A 21,427-nucleotide genomic window follows, 5' to 3' on the forward strand; every position below is an offset into this window, starting at 1 on the left:
CTCAAAACAGGGAAAAAAGTACTTGCAACATATTACCAAAGAAGGGCTGATTCTTTTAGAATATAAAGGATATACTTCTCTTAGGATTAAAAATCAATTTTAATTATCAAATCAAAAAATGGTCAAAAACTGTGGGGGAAAAAAACCTCAGAAAATAATGTGTTGGTAAGGATGTGGAGAAATTGGAATTTTTGTGCACTGTTGGTGGGAATGTAAAATGGAGCAGCAACCACTATGGAAAACAGTATGGAGGTTCCTCAAAGAATTAAAAATATAATTACAATATGATACAGCAATCCCACCTCTGGGTATATATCCAAAAGAATTTGAAGCAGGATCTCGAAGAGATATTTGCACACCCCTATTCACAGCAGCATTATTCGCAATAGCCAAGAGATGGAAGCAACTCAAGCGTCCATCAACGGATGAACAGGTAAACAAAACGTGGTGTAAACATGTAATGGAATATTATTCAGCCTTAAAAGGAAGGAATTCCTGCCACGTGCTACATGGATGAATCTTGAGGATATTATGCTAAGTGAAATAAGCCAGTCACAAGAATACAAATACTACATGCTTCCACTTATATGAGGTATCTAAAGTAGTCAAATTCTAGAAACAGAAAGTAAAAAGGTGTTAGCAAGGGGCTAACAGGAGGGGGAAAACAGGGATACAGAGTTTCAATTTTGCAAGATGAGAAGGTTCTGGAGATCAGCTGCACAATAATGTGAGTATAAATGCTAAACACTACAGAACTCTACACTTAAAAATGGTAAAAAATAGTAAATTTTAAGTTATGTGTTTTTCACTACAATTGCAAATTAAAACAAGAAGCTATTTTTCACCCATCACAGGGGCAGGGTGTTCTGCTTTGTTTTTTTTAATGATAATATGCAACACTGACCAGGGTAATAAGTAAAAAGGCAATCTCAAATTCTGGTGTAAGCACAGGTACTTTTTTGGAAGGCAATTTAGCAACGGCTACTAAAGTAGAATATGTTTGTAACCCTTTGACCTAGCACAGTGGTTCTTAAACAGAGACAATTTTACACACAACCCTCAGGAGATGTGACAACGTCAGAAGACTTTTTTTTTTTTTTTTTTGCAGTACGCGGGCTTCTCACTGTTGTTCTCACTGTTGTGGCCTCTCCCGTTGCGGAGCACAGGCTCCGGACACGCAGGCCCAGCGGCCATGGCTCACAGGCCCAGCTGCTCCGCGGCATGTGGGATCTTCCCGGACCGGGGCACGAACCCGTGTCCCCTGCATTGGTAGGCAGACTCTCAACCACTGCGCCACCAGGGAAGCCCCAGAAGACATTTTTGATTGTCACAACTGAAGGAGAATGTTACTGGCATCTAGTTAATAGACAAGGAATGCTGCTAAACATCCTACAAAGTACAGAATAACAAAGAATTATCTAACCCAAAATGTCAATAGTGCTGAAGCTGAAAAACTCTGATCCAGCATTTCAATTTCTAGCCACACACTCTACAGATCACTCACACAAGTGGGTACATACATATGCAACGATATTTACTGGAGAATTACTTTTAATAGCAAAAGAGGAGAAGCACGTCTCCCAACACAGAATACTTAAATAAGTTATGATACAGTCGTACTATACTACATAATTTCAAAGAATGAGGTAGATCTATATATAGTTACAAGGAATGATATTCAAGATACTATTAAGCTAAATAACAAAACAGCCTTACAACAGTATCCTGGTTTTAGAAAATTAATGTATGTACAAGAAAAAAAAAACTTAGATCAGTATTATCTTTTTAGTGAGGCATCAGGGCACCATTATCTGTCACTTTCTTTATATTTCTGTTATGTTTGTACTGTTTTAAATAATAATAGCTAACATTTATTGTGAATTTCTAAATCAAATTGTTTAAGCACTTTACTTGTATTTAACCTCATATGTAATCTTTACAACCACTATACAGTAAGTAATATTAACTCCATTTTAAAGATGAGAAACCTAAGGAATGGAAAGTGATGGAACCAGAATTCATGAGCTTATAATTATTTCTTAAATAGCTTTATTGAGTTATAATTTACATCCCATAAACTCAACTGCTTTAAGTGCTTTAAGTGTTGTAGCATGTATCAGACCTTCATCCTTTTTATCGTCAAATAGTATTCCATCACATGGATATACCACACTTTGTTTAACCGCTTACCAGCTGATTGATATCTGGGCTATTTATTTTGGCTATTGTGAATGATGCTGCTGTGAACATTCACGTACAAGTTTTTGTATGGACAAACATTTTCATTTCTCTTGGGTAGATACCTAGGAGTTGAACTGTTGAGTCATATGGCAAATATATATGTTTAACTTTTTAAGAACCTGCCAAACTGTTTTCCAAAGTAATTGCCTCATTTTATGTTCCCATCAGTAACATATGCAAGTTCCCCACATTCTCCCCAACACTTATTTTCTATTATTTTTATAAGCAAATAAGTAAAAGTAAATACTTTTAAGAGGCTGAGACCACTTATACCTGTCACTTTTTGCCACACTGAACTTTCTATATGTAAACTCTGCTATCTCTCAAACACCTACCCACACCATGACATAAACCAAGACTTAATAAAATCTGAATGTGTTCAATAAGTGTAGAAAACTAAACATTAAATTGCAAAAACAATACAATAACTATATAAATGTCTGCAATAAACTGCTCTTACATAAAATTCTACTTCAAATTTAAAAAGAAAGATTATATATACACACACAGTACACACGTAATACTACTTAGAAAAGGCATACATACCTAATTTTAGTTCAATTGCTGTGTTGGTGTTACATTTGTACTCTGCCAGTTTCTTCTCAACTGCACTCTTGTATTCAACCAAAAATTTCTCCATAGCACCAAATCCTAAGAAAAAAGGTTTTTAAAAAGTCTAGGTGGAAGTGGTTTAATTAGTCAAACCTACAAATAGAGTTCTTATTAGAACTGGAATAAAGGTAAGACTTACAACATGCTAACAGATCACAGATCTCCATATACTCCTACATAAATGTACTGAGTATGACTATCTCATCATAAAACAGAAAAAAAATTACTTTTGAGATAGAGGCTTGTGAATTAGACCTGCTTTACATAAATGAGTAAAGCTGATAATTAAAATGACAGACTATTGACATTTCTGAATATTTAATATTAATATAAATTACCTGCTAGGATTTATACCTAAGTAGCCTTTTTAAAAGAAATATAAAAAGGATGCTACTGCTCCACTAAGAATCAAGGTGAGAATGTCCTTTGATAATTACAGGATAGCATTTTATTTCTAATACTGAAAAAATTCTACCCAGAGTACTTCCAGATCACCTATTAAAAAAACCAACAACAGAAGGCAGGCATACAGGGAACCTACCTCAACATAATAAAGGCCATATATGACAAACCCACAGCCAACATCGTTTTCAATGGTGAAAAACTGAAACCATTTCCTCTAAGATCAGGAACAAGACAAGGTTGCCCACTCTCACCACTATTATCCAACATAGTTTTGGAAGTTTTAGCCAAGGCAATCAGAGAAGAAAAATAAATAAAAGGAATCCAAAGCAGAAAAGAAGAAGTAAAACTGTCACTGTTTGCAGATGATACGATACTATACATAGAGAATCTTAAAGCTGCTACCAGGAAACTCTAATCAATGAATCTGATAAAACAGCAGGATATAAAATTAATGCAGAGAAATCTCTTGCATTCTTATACACTAATGACGAAAAATCTGAAAGAGAAATTAAGGAAACACTTCCATTTACCACTGCAACAAAAAGAATAAAATACCTAGGAATAAACCTACCTAAGGAGACAAAAGACCTGTATGCAGAAAACTATAAGACACTGATGAAGAAATTAAAGACGATACAAACAGATGGAGAGATATACCATGTTCTTGGATTGGAAGAATCAACATTGTGAAAACAACTATACTACCCAAAGCAATCTACAGATCCAGTGTAATCCCTATCAAACTACCAACAGCATTTTTCACAGAATCAGAACAAAAAATTTCACAATTTGTATGGAAACACAAAAGACCCTCAATAGCCAACACAATCTTTAGAAAGAAAAATGGAGCTGGAGGAATCAGACTCCCTGACTTCAGACTATATTACAAAACTACAGTAATCAAGACAGTATAGTACTGGCACAAAAAACAGAAATATAGATCAGTAGAACAGGAAAGAAAGCCCAGAGATAAACCCATGCACATATGGTCACCTTATCTTTGATAAAGGAGGCAAAAATATACAATGGAGAAAAGACAGCCTCTTCAACAAGTGGTGCTGGGAAAACTGGACAGCTACATGTAAAAGAATGAAATTAGAACATTTCCTAACACCATACACAAAAGTAAACTCAAAATGGATTAAAGACCTAAATGTAAGGCCAGACACTATAAAACTCTTAGAGGCAAACATAGGCAGAACACTCTATGACATAAATCACAGCAAGATCCTTTTTGACCCACCTCCTAGAAAAATGGAAATAAAAACAAAAATAAACAAATGGGATCTAATGAAACTTAAAAGCTTTTGCACCACAAAGGAAATCATAAACAAGACAAAAAGACAACCCTCAGAGTGTGAGAAAATATTTGCAAATGAAGCAACTGAGAAAGGATTAATCTCCCAAATATACAAGCAGCTCATGAATCTTAATATCAAAAAAACAAACAACCGAATACAAAAATGGGCATAAGACCTAAATAGACATTTCTCCAAATAAGACATACAGGTTGCCAACAAACACGTGAAAGGTTGCTCAACATCACTAATCATTAGAGAAATGGAAATCAAAACCACAAGGAGGTATCACCTCACACCAGTCAGAATGGCCATCATCAAAATATCTACAAACAATAAATGCTGGAGAGGGTGTCGGGAAAAGAGAACCCTCTTGCACTGTTGGTGGAATGTAAACTGATACAGCCACTATAGAGAACAGTATGGAGGTTCCTTAAAAAAACTAAAAATAGAACTACCATATGACCCAGCAATCCCACTACTGGGCATATACCCTGAGAAAATCATAATTCAAAAAGAGACATGTACCACTATGTTCACTGCAGCACTATTTACAATAGCCAGGACATGGAAGCAACCTAAACGTCCATCGACAGATGAATGGATAAAGAACATGTGGCACATATATACAATGGAATATTACTCAGCCATAAAGAGAAACAAAATTGAGTTATTTGTAGTGAGGTGGATGGACCTAGAGTAAGTCAGAAAGAGAAAAACAAATACCGTATGCTAACACATATATATGGAATCTAGAAAACTGGTACTGATGGACCTAGTGGAAGGGCAGGAATAAAGATGCAGACGTAGAGAATGGACTTGAGAATGTGGGGTGGGGGAAGGGTAAGCTGGGATGAAGTGAGAGAGTAGCAATGACATATATACACTACCAAATGTAAAACAGATAGCTAGTGGGAAGCAGCTGCATAGCACACGGAGATCAGCTTGGTGCTTTGTGACCACTTAGAGGGGTGGGATACAGAGGGTAGGAGGGAGGTGCAAGAGGGAAGGGATATGGGGATATATGTATACATATAGCTGATTCACTTTGTTATACAGCAGAAACTAACACAACATTGTAAAGCAATTATACTCCAATAAAGATGTTAAAAAAAACTAATAATGCATAGAAAGATTATCTCAGGAAGGATACACAAGAAACTAGTAACCACTGTTACTTCTAGGATAAAGAGAAGGAAAGGGGACAGGGTTAGGAAAGAAAATTTTCACTGTATTAGCAAAATTTTTGTAACCATGTGCATGCAGTCATAGGCTACTGGAATAACAAAATGGTTTTAGTACAACGTGGCTACCCATCAATGTATATAATAATTAACAATGGAAGAAACCATTATGAAGAGAAACTTTCAAGCAAAGATGACAATAAATCTCCTGACAAAATGATCATAAAAATTAGGAAAAATTCAGGGAAAAAAGGTCATGAGCAGAAATGAAAAATGGGGTACAATGACATGCCGCAAACTTCAGTAAGCGGTTAAAACACACATATACAGAATGTGGGGAACACTTGAAGCAGTATAGTTTAATGGTTTGGAGTCAGAACTGCTGGATTCAAATCCAGGCTTCACTATTTACTTACTAGATCTGTGAACTAGAGCACATTACTTGGTTTCTCTGACCCTACTGGATAAAAATGGTATAATAGAACCCATCTCAAACATCATCTATAAAAGTGAGATAATAAAACCCACCTCAAGGCATTTATGTACAATCTAAGCAACAAATCATACATTAGTTTAATCCCCACAATTCTATAAGACAAGTAGATACTTTATCAGCCCTATTTCATATTCAAAAGCTCAGTTAGAAAGAGGTTTGGTTGGGCTTCCCTGGTGATGCAGTGGTTAAGGATCCACCTGCCAATGCAGGGGACAAGGGTTCAACCCCTGGTCCGGGAAGATCCCACATTCCGCGGAGCAACTAAGCCCGTGTGCCACAACTACTGAGCCTGCGCTCTAGAGCCCGCAAACCACAACTACTGGGCCCACATGCCACAACTACTGAAGCCCGCGCACCTCAGAGCCCATGCTCCGCAACAAGAGAAGCCACCACAATGAGAAACCCACACACCGCAATGAAGAGCAGCCCCTCCACTAGCCGCAACTAGAGAAAGCCCACACACAGCAACGAAGACCCAACGCAGCCAAAAATAAATAAATAAATTAAAATTTAAAAAAGAAAGAGGTTTTACTCCTTAAAGGGCACCCGATTACTAAACGGTGGGACTGAGATTCGAATTTAGGTGTAATTCTTATAACACTACACCCTGTGCAATACACGTGTCTCCCCTCTTTTATAGTACCAGTGTACCCCCAAATCCGACAGTCTCTATTTGGTAGAAGAGCCTTTCCTTAAACACCTGTAGAGCTCATGCTATAGCCTATGTATCCAGCACATCCATAAAAGTGTACTGAGACTACTATAAAGGCAATGGGGAAAGATAAAAGAAAAAGAAACTGTCCATTACTTCAAAAGATATGTAAATGGATTAAAAAAAGCATATACTCAACCCAAAACAATCTTTATAAACGTACAGAATAATGGCAATTATTAGTTATTAAATGTTGTGAACTGAAGAGACTCAATAAAGAAGAGGTGGATAGAATAAACACAAGAAAATTAAAATAGACACCCCCTAAAAGAGAAGTTTAGATTAAGGAAGAATGCTTCACTGTCTCTCAAAGGAAATCTAAATAGATCTTAGTAATACTAAAGTGTGAGGCATTAAGGAGACTATTACGGAGTCAATCAAGATTCAAATGAGAGCCCTAGTGCAGGGCAAGACAGCAATGCGCTAGCTCAGAAGTTGACTGTAGTGGAAGGCGAAGAGAGACCTGGAAGAGAAGAGTCTGAGCATTAAAATCAGCTGGCGGGAACAGAACCAGACTAGTGGATGAGGCAGCAGTCGGTAAAGGGAACGAGAAGAGAAACAGGCGTCCAGGCACCTGGCACCTTACAAGCCCAAATCACGACGCTTTCTCCTGGCCTCTTCGGCCCTCCTAAGGGCCGAGTTCCCCGCAGAAGGTGCGGAACCCCGAGCCGTTGGGGGCGGGGGCACGAACCTCGGCGGACAAGGAGCTGAGCTGAGAGTTCCGCGTTTCCAGGCTGAAACAGGCCTTCTAGAAACCAGGCTGCAGCCCGAAAGTTCCAAGCGGGCACTGTCACCACCGTCTCGGCGTTCTTTCCCAAACCTGCCCGCCCCCTCCCCTTGGTAAACTTTTCCCGGGAACTTACCCGCCATTTCCGAGCTGCGAGCACCCGCGGCCGAGGAAGGACGAATCAACCCGCGCGCTCCCTAGCCGGAAGTGAGCACACTTTCTGACGCATTTCCCCCGCCCACCCCTGGCCTGGTGCTGGCCAATGAGAGGAGGGGGTTCGAAGCGCGGGGTGGTGGAAGCGCCTCGAGAGGCGGGGCTAACACGGCAGGGAAGGCTCGGACGGTTGCCTAGCCACGGCCAGCGCAGTCAGCCTCTTTGAGGCTTGAATTGGAGGAGGAGGCCGCAAAGGGATATTCTCTGTTGAGATGCTCGCTGGCTCGAGGAGAGTTTCTTTGGGGGTGATTTGCATAATATACATACCTCTGGCAGTTTTCTGTTCCCCCTTAACGATGTTTTGGAGACTGTTAGAAAAACTTTTCCCTTGGCCTGGACAGTAGATCCAAACACTTGAGCCCTAGTTTTACAGGTAAAATATAGGGATCGAGTTCTAGTTGCCAGAGAAATTTTCCCATATTTATTTGTTTCTATTTTTGCGGTAAATAGTTGTTTAACATCGTTTTTCTTTTATGTTTTTTTTAACAGTATGTATACGGTGTGATATCTTAGGCACTCGGGTTTCGCATTTTAAGGTTATGAGGCAACAATTTAGTGTAAGGAAATTGCTACCTAGTAATAATTTAGGTGACCAGAACTGTTCTGGTTCTACATCTCTCAAGTCCTCGTGGCGTAACCACATCACAGGATGCTACCTGATTTGGGCCATAGGGCTTGTTAGTGTTTAGTAGCTGCTGAAACTGTTTGTCCCAGAGGATAAGCCACTGTTTAGGTATCCACAAATACACCCATGATGTCTGTACACTAGAATGCCTTGTCTCAACAAATGTTGGTTAATAGGTTTTACAATGATGATACGAGAGCTAAAATGGACCCTTGAGATGATAATCTAGAACTAACACACTTCCTCGTTTTAGAGATGCGGAAGCTAAAGCCCAGAAAAGAGAAATTACCCAAATTCACACTCAGTGTACAGCCTACACAAGAGCCCAGTTCTCCAGATACTCAGCTCAGTATTTGACTACATGGAGATGGCCCTCCTGAAGATAAAGATCAGAAAAGGTACTGAGAATGCTCAGATCCTTTTTCTTTAAGCTTTATTGAAACATAAGAAATTACTATCATAATGTTAAGAAGAAAACTGAAATCGTTGTCACTAATGACATTATAGATCAAAAACGGAAAACAATCTTTTTATATAATTGTTCTTTCAAAATGGCAAGATTCAGCATTTCTTTCCAAAACCACCTTACCTGTAGATTGGCCAATAGCTGACCGGCAATTATGATCCTTAAAATAAGAAATCAAGAGGAATTTGTCCTAACTGCCGCAAATCTGAAACAGATTTTATGACTTTATGTGACTTTACGGTTGGTTGTAGGGAATATGTTGAAACATATATGATAATATGAATAAGAAATAAGATGAATATGAATAAGAAATACGATGAAACCTATATATGACTAATATTTCATATGATCTGCTTGCAGAATTGAGGTTACAGTTTTAAACTGACTTTGTCTTAGAACCCTTCACACATATTTATTAAAAATGTCACAGAATACATGTTCAGCTAGTTTATCTAAAACCTAAATGAATGACTTCTTTCAGAAAGGTAAAAATAAAATTACCAAAAAGGAAAAAATATTTTTGTAGGGTTTTCCCACTCTTTTCAATTTATATTTTACCTTATTCTAAAGGGGATTTAGGAAGTGAATGTTACCACCATAGAATACAATTTCTACACAAGGAATCTGCTGTCCTCATGTATAGGAAGGAGGCAGCATAGTGGTGTGGAAAATTCAGTGCCCTACTAGTCTCAGTTCTACTACTTCGTGATTGTGTGACCTTGTTTCATCTATTAAGTGGAGATAAAAACCTTCCCAGTCATTACATTGAGTTGTTGTGAAAATCAAATGGAAAAATTTAGGAGAGAGCTTTGTAAATTGTAAAATTCTACATTAATATGAGGTGGTATTAGTATGATACCATTCATTCTAGAATAGGAAATTTGGAAAAGGCATTTTTCTCCATAGAAAAAGGCCATATTACACTGTTAGGAATGAACTAGCAACCTTATGTTTGGTACAGGTTCAACTGCATATGGACTAGTAAATTTTGCCATCATGTCTTGAAACTTCTGGAAGGGATTTTTTTTTTTTAAAAAAACATGGTATTAAAAAGATGGTTATCAGAAAGTGGATGTAGGAAATTTGAGATCCAAAAGAAAAATGCAGGTACTTGATGTGTCTTTAATTCAAAATACATACGTCTCTACAGACAAATAAGAATAGCTAGTTAACTCATTTGTTTAGCTCATAGTGCAAATGGTGGGGGTGTGGTGTATGAGTTTCAGTTCCCAGAACAATTATCCAGAATCCCCTATCCAGCTAGATGACTTTCATATAGGATAAAAGAAAGAAAATAAAAATAGGCCAGCTCATATTGAAAACTACTGTTAGAGGAAGGTATGTATGTTATTAAGATGCACAGCACCAACAGTTTGCAAATTCCATATTTCAATTCTCATACACTACCCATAGGTGTATAAACTAGTACTTTTTGAGAAGCAATTTAGCAATTTAAAAAATTTAACATGTTTCTATTTGTACATCCTTTGAGGTAGTAGTTCCACTTAGAAGTATTTGTCCTACAAAACTATTTGCACAAGAATGCAAAGATAAATGATCAAAGATGTTCAAGGCAGCATTAATTTTACTGGCACATTGGAAATAGCCTAAACATTCATCAAAATGGGCTGGCTAATATGTACTGACTTGGGAAAATACTATATAATAGGTTAAAAAATAAGTTAACATTATAATGTTATTTTACTTGTATAAAAAAAGTGTATTTTGATATAAACATAGAAAACATTCGGAAGCATAACCAGCTAGTTTAACTGTGGCTCCTTCTAGGAGAGGGAATTTGGAGATGGGGATTAATCAGGGATTTAAAAAAAAATGCTATTTGCTTCTTTTAATGAGGATGTATTGGTTTCTTTCATAACTAGAAACTTATCAATCTTTTGGAAGTTTTTAGACATGGTGGCTAACTCCACACTCTACATTCTATAAATTGTGATACATAGAATTAAAGAGAAGCAGCTTAACTGGTACAAGGAACAGTTAATTGAAAATTAATATTTCTAGTTTTGCATTCTGTCATTATTTACAAGCAAAGACTGGTCAAAATGAGGGAAGAGGACTATAATTGCTTATTCTTATTTACAAAATGACCACCCAGTGATGCCCGCTTTACTTTTTGAAACTATAGTTTGTAAAAATGTCTTTAATTATGTATGTCTACTTAGGGTGACTAACACAATAATGCCTATGATATTTCACATTTCATAGTTAAAAATTACTTCAAATATTACTTCTTTTTTCCATTCTAGCCAACAGAAAAATGACCATTGTTCCTCTGTTTTAAACTTTTTTTTGCTGTTGTTTTGTGTTGTTTTTCAATGTAGAAGAGCTTCAGGATAGGAGGAGGGTGAAGAAAACTTTATCAAAGCTACTTTGATATTAAATAAATAAGACTAAAACGTGGTGAAAATTATGACTAGAAATATTTTAAACTGATATATTGTTTCAGTCATTCTGTCTTTCTTTTTTTTGATTGTAGTAAAAAAATACATAACATAAAATTGACCATCTTAATCATTTTTTTAAAAAAATAAATTTATTTATTTATCTTTAATTTTGGCTGCGTTGGGTCTTCGTTGCTGTGTGCAGGTTTTCTCTAGTTGCAGCGAGTAGGGGCTACTCTTCTTTGCGGAGCACGGGCTCTAGGTGTGTGGGCTTTTTTAGTTGTGGCATGTGGGCTCAGTAGCTGTGGCCCGTGGGCTCTAGAGCACAGGCTCCATAGCTGTGGCGCCTGGGCTTAGTTGCTCTGCAGCATGTGGGATCTTCCCGGACCAGGGCTCGAACCCACATCCCCTGCATTGGCAGGTGGATTCTTAACCACTGTGCCACCAGGGAAGTCCCATCTTAATCATTTTTAAGCATACAGTTCAGTAGCATTAAGTATATTCACATTGTTGTGAAAGCTGTCGTTCTAATGGGTTGGTTTTCAGGCACCCCCTTTGTAACCTGTTTACCCATATCGCTATGCAGAACAAGACTCTTAACTTCCTATGATCTGGACACACAAAGTGAAGAGCTTTTATGCCTGCTGTACAGTGCTGTTAAGTATTTAGTTCATAAACCTCTCCCTTAAAAGAATTATAAAAAAATAAAATAGCTTTATGGTAGTGTTTCTTCTAAATTTTTTTACAAATCAGAATTTTGAGGGAATATATATAGTTGTTAACAAGCTAAACCAACCAATCACTGTGCAAATTAGTAAAAGAATTCTTTCTGAAAATTTTGCTAGAAGGAATCCAGAATTTAATGATCTAAGAGAAGGAAACTGTCATGCTAACCGGCATCATATAATACAAAGAGAACCTGCTTCATCAGGTAAGAAGGGTGTGTTGGTAGGGTTAGGATGCGTTTAAAGAATAAAAGGTTTACTTTTACATATCTTTATAAAGTTAAATTTTGTTGTATATGAGGCAGTTCATGTTACTATAGATATGGTGTTATTTTTTAATAGATTTTAAGAGCAACTAAGGTACTTTGAATAATACAGAATCAGGAATTTTAGAGCAAAGTGATTTTAGAAATCAGGTAATCTAGTCATTGTCATGTTTATTTGGTATACATATGCATAAAAACTTTTGCTGATATCTCCTCTTCTATATATCAATATATTTCTACTACTGTTAATTCCTATATTAAATATTACTATTATTAACTTTTTTTACTAATTAATTTATTTATTTTTGGCTGCATTGGGTCTTCGTTGCAGTCCTTGTCTGGCAGCCTCTTGACAAAGTTGGTGTAGGGGTCGTCTAGAGTCTCCTTGCTCTCCTCCAGGATGATGTTCTTCTTGTCCTCGCTCAGGCAGAAGAGCACCGCCTTCTTGCGCTTCTTCTCCTCCTCTGGTGTCGACGACTTATGCACCTTCATGTCATTGAACGCTTTGATGGCCCCATCAGACACAGCCACACCAGAGACCATGTTTCTGGAAGAGAAAAGGAGAGAGCAAGGAGAGCCAGAAAAGACAAGAGCTGCTACTGCAGCATTTTTAAGCATGGGTCATGAAATCAATTCAGAATGTTGAAAACAGAATTAGAAAATAAAAAATAGAATAGTACAGAATAGCAAATACCAGAGTATGTTGCATGTAAAAAAGTTCAATATTGCTTCATGAAGTTTTTACTTCAGTGTGTACTGGGGTTGTGATAAAAAATGTATTTTTTACTATTTAGGTCTGGGGCAATAAAGTTTGAAAGCCACCAGTGGAAAAGACAATGTGATTTATCACAATGTGATAAATATGATGGGGAGGTCTATGATGGGTGAAAAAGGGGGCTTAAGGATTGTTTTCTGGAGGAAGAAATTCTTGATCTGTATCTTAAAGGATAGGCCAATTGTAATAAATGTGGAGTAAAATATCTCCAGTAAAGGAAATAGCATAAAAGCTCAAAAATCTTTGTGACTAAAGGAACAAGTATAGTAGTAAGATATAAGTAAGAGGAAGGGGCTGGATCAGGAAGCTTCTATTCTTCGTCAAACTGAGAAGCTTGGATTTTATATTGAAGTCGCTAGAGAGCCACTGAAGGATGGGGAAGTGACAAAATTTAGTATCTGTTTTATATCGAGCAGTTGACAGCACTGTGGAGAATGGATTTGAGGATAGTGACAGGAGGCAGAAAGTGGAGAACTGGAGGCATGGGAAAGCAATTAGGAGGCATAATGAAGGCCATTATAATCAAAAGAAGAGATTTTAAAAAGCCTGAAGAGGATGGAAAACACAGGACTGGGTAGCTATTTGGATGTGAGGGGTAAGGAAGAGTCTGATACCCAGCTTTCTGGCTTGAGCCACTAAGACAACGGTAATGGTCTTTACTTAGGAAATATAACAGGACTAATGGCTAGTGGTTGAGCAACCAGGTAAGAATAATCAATAAATATTTAAGGGGCTTCTCTGGTGGCGCAGTGGTTGAGAGTCCGCCTGCCGATGCAGGGGACACGGGTTCGTGCCCCGGTCCGGGAAGATCCCACATGCCGCGGAGCAGCTGGGCCCGTGAGCCATGGCCGCTGAGCCTGTGCGTCCGGAGCCTGTGCTCCGCAACGGGAGAGGCCACAACAGTGAGAGGCCCGCGTACCACAAAATAAATAAATAAATAAATAAATAAACATTTAAGTCGTACTTACATAGTTAACATCAAACATTTAGATAAGTGTTAGGTCCGAGGGTGTGGATGAAGGAGGAAGGATAGGGTAATAAGATATACCCTGGAAGAAACAGAGAAATCATGAATTCAAGAAGTGGCAAATTATGGTTTCCGTGAAACCTTCTGTATATCACCCAGCTTGAACTGATATTTTCTTTTTCTAAACCTGTACTGCATAAATTTGCCACACAGTTAAGCATATGCATTGTTAATTAATGGTTTTACCTATGTTTTGTCTTAATACATTGTAAGATCTTTATGGAGAGGAATAATTATGTTCCCTTCATATTTCCTGCTTATGGATATCAATAATAAGCCAACACTCTGTCTAAGAGATGGAGTAGAACTTCATAGCCATATAGAATTCCATATGATGAAATGTCCTTTCATCCCTTCATGGTGCTCTAGTAAGTTTGAACAAAAGGGGATTTGTCTCATCTACTACTGAGCAGTTTCTTCTCTGTGATCCATGTCCCCTCTTTACCACCCAGTATGCCTTGGGTTATACTCACTTGGCTGCTGTTCCCTACCTAGGACTCTGAGCCTACTGTCTTTGATGAAATGATGTTGCTGCTACTGCCACATGGATCTCAGTGAAGGCGTGATATGAGGAAGGCTACACTTCCCATTACTGCGCCTTAATTTTCCGTCCACACCATCAACACAAAACTAGTTCACATAAAATGCTTTATTGAGGGGCTGGGGATGATTAAAGGAAGTATAATTGCTGACTATTTTATTACCCATCCTCATCCTGAACTGTCCAGGTAAGCCCATCCATCCATCCAGGCTGAAGGAAGAACAGGATAAGCAATGTTTTCTGGGGCTTCTTTCCAAGTAGTAAAAGTGAGAGATAATACAGGCAAGACCATGTACATCTGGTACTCCATGATTTCTTCCCATGCTGACTTGACCAGAATCACGGAAGAAGCAGCAGGTCAGCATTACCCAGAAGCTTCCTCAAAAGCACAAAATATAGTTAACCCCCCCCTTTTTTTTGGTATTTTGGCCACACCACGCAGCATGTAGGATGGTTGCCCAAACCCAGGCCTCCACAGTGAAAGTGCTGAATCCTAACCACTAGGCCAGCAGGGGACCCCCTAGTTAACCCTTTTTATACATAAGTTTATTCTTATCCATTGTTACATCTTTTTTTTTTTTTTTTTTTTTTTTTGCTGTACGCGGGCCTCTCAGTGTTGTGGCCTCTCCTGTTGTGGAGCACAGGCTCCGGACGCACAGGCTCAGCGTCCATGGCTCACGGGCCCAGCCGCTCCGCGGCATGTGGGATCTTCCCGGACCGGGGCACGAACCCGTGTCCCCTGCATCGGCAGGCGGACTCTCAACCACTGTGCCACCAGGGAAGCCCCATTGTTACATCTTTTGAAGTACAAAGACCTTATACCATGGTGAAGACCTCATAATTATTTATTTCATTCTTATGTGGTTTTTTCTTATATTGTCATTACCTTAAGGTGCTAGATATACTATTGTCAGGGCTACTGGGAATGGAAAGTGCAGAATACTACTTTGACTGAGACCTTTTAACAGTTCTTAGTCAAGTTCCTTCTATGTTCTCAGCTTCTGACCTTTTCCAATCAAAAGAATGCCAATCATTCCACAATTCTGCCCACTTTTCCTCCTTGATTTGTCTCTTTCCACAAGGTCTAACTGTCCTCAAGTTTTAGCTCTTTCATGTTGTTTCTCCAGAACTTTCTAACTTAAATTTCCTGATTATTCTTCTGGTCAGTACAATTTTATGCTGATCAATACTACATTGCATTACATTATTCCTTTATAGCAATTCTTCAGAAGGAGTTTCTTCCTGGGCATACCCTGGTTCCTAGCTTCCTTGTCTTGAGATTTGTGGCCCTCTCTTCCTTAAGGAGTCCTTTTTTTATGTCTCCCACTACAAACCTGCCCTCCCCTTTTTTGAAACTCCCTTCTCACTGGGGTTGATTTCACCCTAGGATGAGTTCTCCTTCCCACAACAGGGCAGTCCAAGGACACAATGACCCATTGCAGGATATTTCCCACCAAAGTCTTGAGTTTCTCAGCCTAGATTTACACTCTAGGTGCATTTCAACAGGAGAGTTCCAGGGCAGGCTTCAGATTCCAAGTCTGGTACTTTCCAAGGTTTCTGTCAGTATGTTGTGCAAATATACCTCCACGTTCTTCCTCTAATTTTCCTGTGGGTAACTTAGACCAAACAGACACATAGACCCAAACACACACAACTCCCAAGGACATATAATTACTGTCTGAATCCATGTTAAGGAAAACATTTTTCTTCCTCAGTGCAATATAGTCTTCATAGATTTCGCTGCCCATACTAGAGATATATTATTTGTCAAACAGTTTCAGTTTCTTTTCCCTACCCTGCAACAATGCACAGAGACCTGTCAGTGTTTAAGAAACAAGGTCCATTACAATTTCTAGCCAAATAACAGAATTACATAACTGGATAGCCATCTTCAGTATCAAAAGACCCAGCACGATTTTCCCCAGCATTTTATTATGAAAATTTTCAAAAGTATACAAAAGTTAAAAGAATTTTAACAGTGAATTCCTAAATACCACCCCACCCCAGGTTAGGTATAACATATCAATCTATCTATCTATCTATCTATCTATCTATCTATCTATCTATCTATCCATCCATCCATTGTCTTATTTCCTTTATGGAATTCAAAGTAAATTTAATATACCAGTACTCTTCTCCTTAAATACTTCATGTCATTACATACCTAGTTCAATATTTATTTACAGATTTTTTTTTCTTTTGAGGAAAAATTGACACACAATGAAATGTATAAACCTTAAGTGTACATTCCCTAAATTTTGGAAAATACATACACCTGTAACCGAAGCCCCTAGCAAGACATAGACGATTACTATTACTCCAGATAGTTCCCTCATGCCTCTTTCCAGTCAGTTCCTCTCCCTAAGCAACCATGGTTCTGCTTTTTCCCACCATAGATTAGTTTTGTTTGTTCTAGAACTTCACATAAATGTAATCACATAGTATATGCTTTTTTGTATATGATTCCATGTAAGGCTTCTTTCATTTAGCATGATACTTTTAAGATTCATCCATGTCATTGTGTGTATCAGTAGTTTGCTCTCTTTTACTGCTGAATAGTATTCCATTCTGTGACTATATCATAGTTTGTTTATCCAGTCTCCTATTGATGGACGACTGGGCTTTTCCAGTTTTTGGCTTTTTAAAATTAATTAATTAATTAATTTAAATATTTATTTATTCTGTTGCACCAGGTCTTAATTGTGGTAGGCGGGCTCCTTAGTTGCGGCTCGCTGGCTCCTTAGTTGCGGCACATGGGCTACTTCATTGCAGCAGGCGGGCTCCTTAGTTGTGGCTCCCAGGCTCCTTAGTTGCGGTACGTGGCTCTGTAGTTGTGGCGTGCGAACTCTTAGTTGCTGCATGCATGTGGGATCTAGTTCCCTGACCAGGGATCGGACCCAGGCCCCCTGCATTGGGAGCTCAGAGTCTTATCCACTGAGCCACCAGGGAAGTCTGAAGTTTTTGGCTTTTATGAATAAAGTGGTTGTGAACATTCTTGAACAAGTCTTTTTATCCACACATATTTTCATTTCTCTTGGGTAAACACTGAAAGGTAGAACTGCTGATTCATAGTGTAGGTATATGTTTAGTTTTATGAACACCCGCTCAATCTTTTCCCAAAGTGGTTATATTATTTACACTTCTACCACAGTGCACAAGAGCTCTGGTTGCTCCACATCCTTGCCAGAATCTGGTGTTTTCAGTCTTTTTAATTTTAGCCATTCTAGCAGGTATGTAGTACCATCTTTTTACTGTAACTTAATTTGCATTTCCCTGATGACTAATGATGTTGTGCAGTTTTTCATGTGCATATTAGCAATTTGTATATCTTCTTTTGTGAAGTGTTTGTGTCTTTTGCCCATTGTTAAACTAGGCTGTTCATTTACCATTGAGTTTTAGGAGTTCTTTATATCCTGGATATCAGTCCTTTGTTTTATATATGTTTGCCAGTTTTTCTCCTAGATGTGGCTTGCCTATTTCTTTTCTTTTTCTTTTTTTTGTTTTTGTCCTATTAATTTTCTTAATGCTGTCTTTTGATAAGAAGAAATTTTTGAGTTTAGTGAAATCTAATTTATCAATTTCTTAATTTATGGTTATTGACTTTTATGTTCTCACTAAAACACCTTTATCTAACTCTGAGTCATGAAGATATGCTTCAATGTTTTCTACTTAAAAGCTTTATGATTTTAGCTTTTGCATTTAGGTCTATGATTCATCTCAAATTTATTTTAGTATATGTTTTGAGGTAGAGGTTGAAGTTTCTCTATTTTCCCACATGGATATCTAGCTAGTCGTGTCATTTGTTGAAAAGACTCCTTGCCCCATTAGATTGCATTGGCACCTTTGTTAGAAATCAAATGACTTTATAATTTTGGAACTATTTCTGAGCTCTCTATTCTGTTCCATTGATCTATTTATCTATCCTTTTGCCAGCCAGTACAATACAATATTGATTTCTTTAGCTTTATACTAAATCTTGAAGCCAGGTAGTGTAAGTCCTCCAACTTTGTTCTTTTTCAAGTTTGCTTTGGATATTCTGGGGTCTTTGCTTTTCTCCCAGCACAATTTTTTAAAAAATTTATCTATTTTTGGAGGCGTTAGGTCCCCGCTGCTGCACCCGGGCCCTGCCCTGCCACTGCGAGCTGGGGGCCCACCCCCTGCCACGGCGAGCAGGCCCCTCACCGCGGGGGCCCCTCCCGTCGCGGGCATTGTGGCCCACGGGCACAGCAGCCGCGGCTTACGGGCTCCAGAGTGCAGGCTCCACGGAATGTGGGATCCTCCCGGACCAGGGCCCGAACCCTTGTCCCCTGCATTGGCAGGTGGACTCCCAACCGCTGCGCCACCAGGGAAGCCCACAATTTTTAAAGTGGAAATTTTTTCTTTACTTTGGATCAGACCCAAAGCATCCTTCCTTACTGACCTCTGAGTGGAAGGGAGGCAAAAACCAGATCCAAGTAAATCCCCAGAGGAGGGGAGGGGTGAGCGGCTGAAGGACTGGGCAGGATGTTTGCTCTTCCAGTTATATACTTTTGATTGGAATGGGAATATGTGACAAACCACAGAGTTTTTACCCAATTATTACCTAAAGCTGCCTTGGCCTTTGGCATATACAAAGGTTTTGGTATCATTCTTTCAGCTTTATTCATTGAAAAAATGAATAGTAGCTGTTGCCGCAATAAAATATTCTCCATGCTTTGGGAATCATGCTATTTATTTTTCTTATATTTCCTATAGCTGCAACAGCAAGTTTAGTACCAACACAAGGCGCTTAATAAATGTTTGTTAACTAAAATTTGGGTCATTCCAAATCATAACATTAGAGTGTTAAAAGAAGCATTAAGGGCTTCCCTGGTGGCGCAGTGGTTGAGAGTCCGCCTGCCGATGCAGGGGATACGGGTTCATGCCCCGGTCTGGGAAGATCCCACATGCCGCTGAGCGGCTGGGCCCGTAAGCCATGGCCGCTGAGCCTGCGCGTCTGGAGCCTGTGCTCCGCAACGGGAGAGGCCACAACAGTGAGAGGCCCGCGTACCACAAAAAAAAAAAAAAAAAAAAAAAAAAAGAAGCATTAAAGCTCACCTAGTTCAATCCTCCATCTGATCATAAGGTTTCCCACTAAATACCAGCTTGTACATGACTAATACAGTAATAGGGCACTCACAGCCTTCAACATCTAGAGCAGCTCATTCCATGAATTCCTTACAAAATCTATTGAAAAGAAAACTGGCTGTTACTGCCTCCACAAGGGAATAAAGAAGACTGTGGTCCCAAACTAAGATCACTGTTATCTGCATTGCATAATTTATAGGACTTAGAGTCAGACTCTGAGGAAGAGCAGTTTAGGAAGATGCAATTGCAAGAGTACAGCTATTTCATCTGATTTCTGATATGCTACTCTTCCCTCTCCACCAAAATGAGAATTTATTTCAATTAGCGCCAATGTTCCTACAGGGAGTATAATACTTGTACAGTATAGAGAAGTCCTAAAATGTGTCATTTATCTAGTATCTAACTATAAGTGGCTTGGGTTGAAATAATAATTTCTGATTTATTGATTTCCAGGTCAGCCTACCAACTGAAACATAATTTGCTCAGACTTGGACACTTAACTCTTCATACTTCTGCCCAGTCTACCCCTGCCGTTTCCCCATATAGACTCTTAGCAAGGAAAACGTTGAAAGCACAACTTATAAAGTTTATAGGTTTTGCAATATTTCAATAAAATATAAAGAACCATTTTATACTTCTAGATGTAGGCTCAAACCAATCTACACTTAAAATTTCCAGATGTTCAAATATCTTTGTGTGTATGTGCCATTTATTTCATTATGCTATTTATTTCAAATATGTTAAGTGAGCATCTTGATGTGGGGATGGCATAAATGCCAGCTTATTCCTCATCATAGTGGTGGTGTATGTACCCTTAATCTAGGAGGAGCCCCACTCCTGGTTTAATTAGTCAGTGATATCCTAATGCTCTACTACATGTTTGTACACCACCTTGATTTAGTTCTTGCAAGATGGCATCCGTCGTAGCTGTGTGGGATATGGAAATGGGAACAAAAATGTATCCATGTCAGTAAAATAATCAGAGGGAGCTAGAATATAAACAGAAAGAACATGTTATTTAAGATAGAAGGAGGGCCAGGAGTTGTGGCAGAACAGGCTCATTGGAAATTGCCTCTTGTTTTAATAACTACATTTTAGTTTATTAGGGCGCTAGGCATTAGGATAATTCCAACTTTCACCCACAAAGTTAATGCAATGTCAGCTGCCTGGGAGTTGGAGACATATTTCTGTGGATTTGTCTAGTAAGCCCATACTTCGTTTTTGCATCTGGGGGTAATATATTATTTTCATGGGCAAGGACTTCACAAGCAGATTTAAATTTCCAGCTCAGTCAAGCTTCATATTAAATATTTTATGAAACCAACTCTAAAAAGTGACTATTAATGACAGTACCTTTGCAGCTAGTCTCTTAGCCTTTAACTTCCAATTTCACTTTCTGAAATGTCATTCTTTTTAGACTCAGTTATCAAGTTTTCAACTTATAGTTGTGCCAAGGTGTTAAAATTATTTCTTGTTTACAGATATCATTTGCAGTCTAAAGAAAGTTATAAATTTCTATACTGGCATTCTATTTTTAAAAATTATAAAAAGTTTTGAATTGTTTCTACTTCCTTTTCCCAAATATTTTGTGAATCTTATTTGACAG

General features: G+C 38.4%; 2 protein-coding genes and 1 long non-coding RNA gene across 4 annotated transcripts in view; 2 read left to right on the plus strand and 1 right to left on the minus strand.

Annotated features, from left to right (window-relative positions):
- HAT1 (histone acetyltransferase 1) overlaps positions 1-7,930 on the minus strand; it is a 50,818-nt gene extending 42,888 nt beyond the window's left edge. The window contains exons 1-2 of one of the 2 annotated variants that reach the window (XM_004319546.4): positions 7,812-7,930; positions 2,788-2,892 (exon numbers count right to left, since the gene is read on the minus strand). In XM_004319546.4, coding sequence (XP_004319594.1) covers positions 2,788-2,892; positions 7,812-7,818 — 112 coding nt within the window. In that variant the 5' untranslated portion in view covers positions 7,819-7,930. Of the gene's footprint in view, positions 1-2,787; positions 2,893-7,639; positions 7,779-7,811 lie in introns of those variants that run through there. The other variant, XM_019923109.3, reaches the window with a different exon arrangement.
- The window catches only part of SLC25A12 (solute carrier family 25 member 12), a 173,946-nt gene that overhangs the window by 58,977 nt on the left and 93,542 nt on the right, over positions 1-21,427 (plus strand). The gene's annotated exons all lie outside the window — the stretch shown is intronic.
- LOC141279082 (uncharacterized) lies at positions 8,045-12,986 on the plus strand. Its single transcript, XR_012332835.1, has 4 exons — positions 8,045-8,133; positions 8,767-8,911; positions 12,227-12,312; positions 12,799-12,986. It is a non-coding gene; the product is annotated as an uncharacterized lncRNA (long non-coding RNA).

This window comes from Tursiops truncatus, chromosome 7 (genome assembly GCF_011762595.2).
Source record: "Tursiops truncatus isolate mTurTru1 chromosome 7, mTurTru1.mat.Y, whole genome shotgun sequence".
Taxonomy (NCBI): domain Eukaryota; kingdom Metazoa; phylum Chordata; class Mammalia; order Artiodactyla; family Delphinidae; genus Tursiops; species Tursiops truncatus.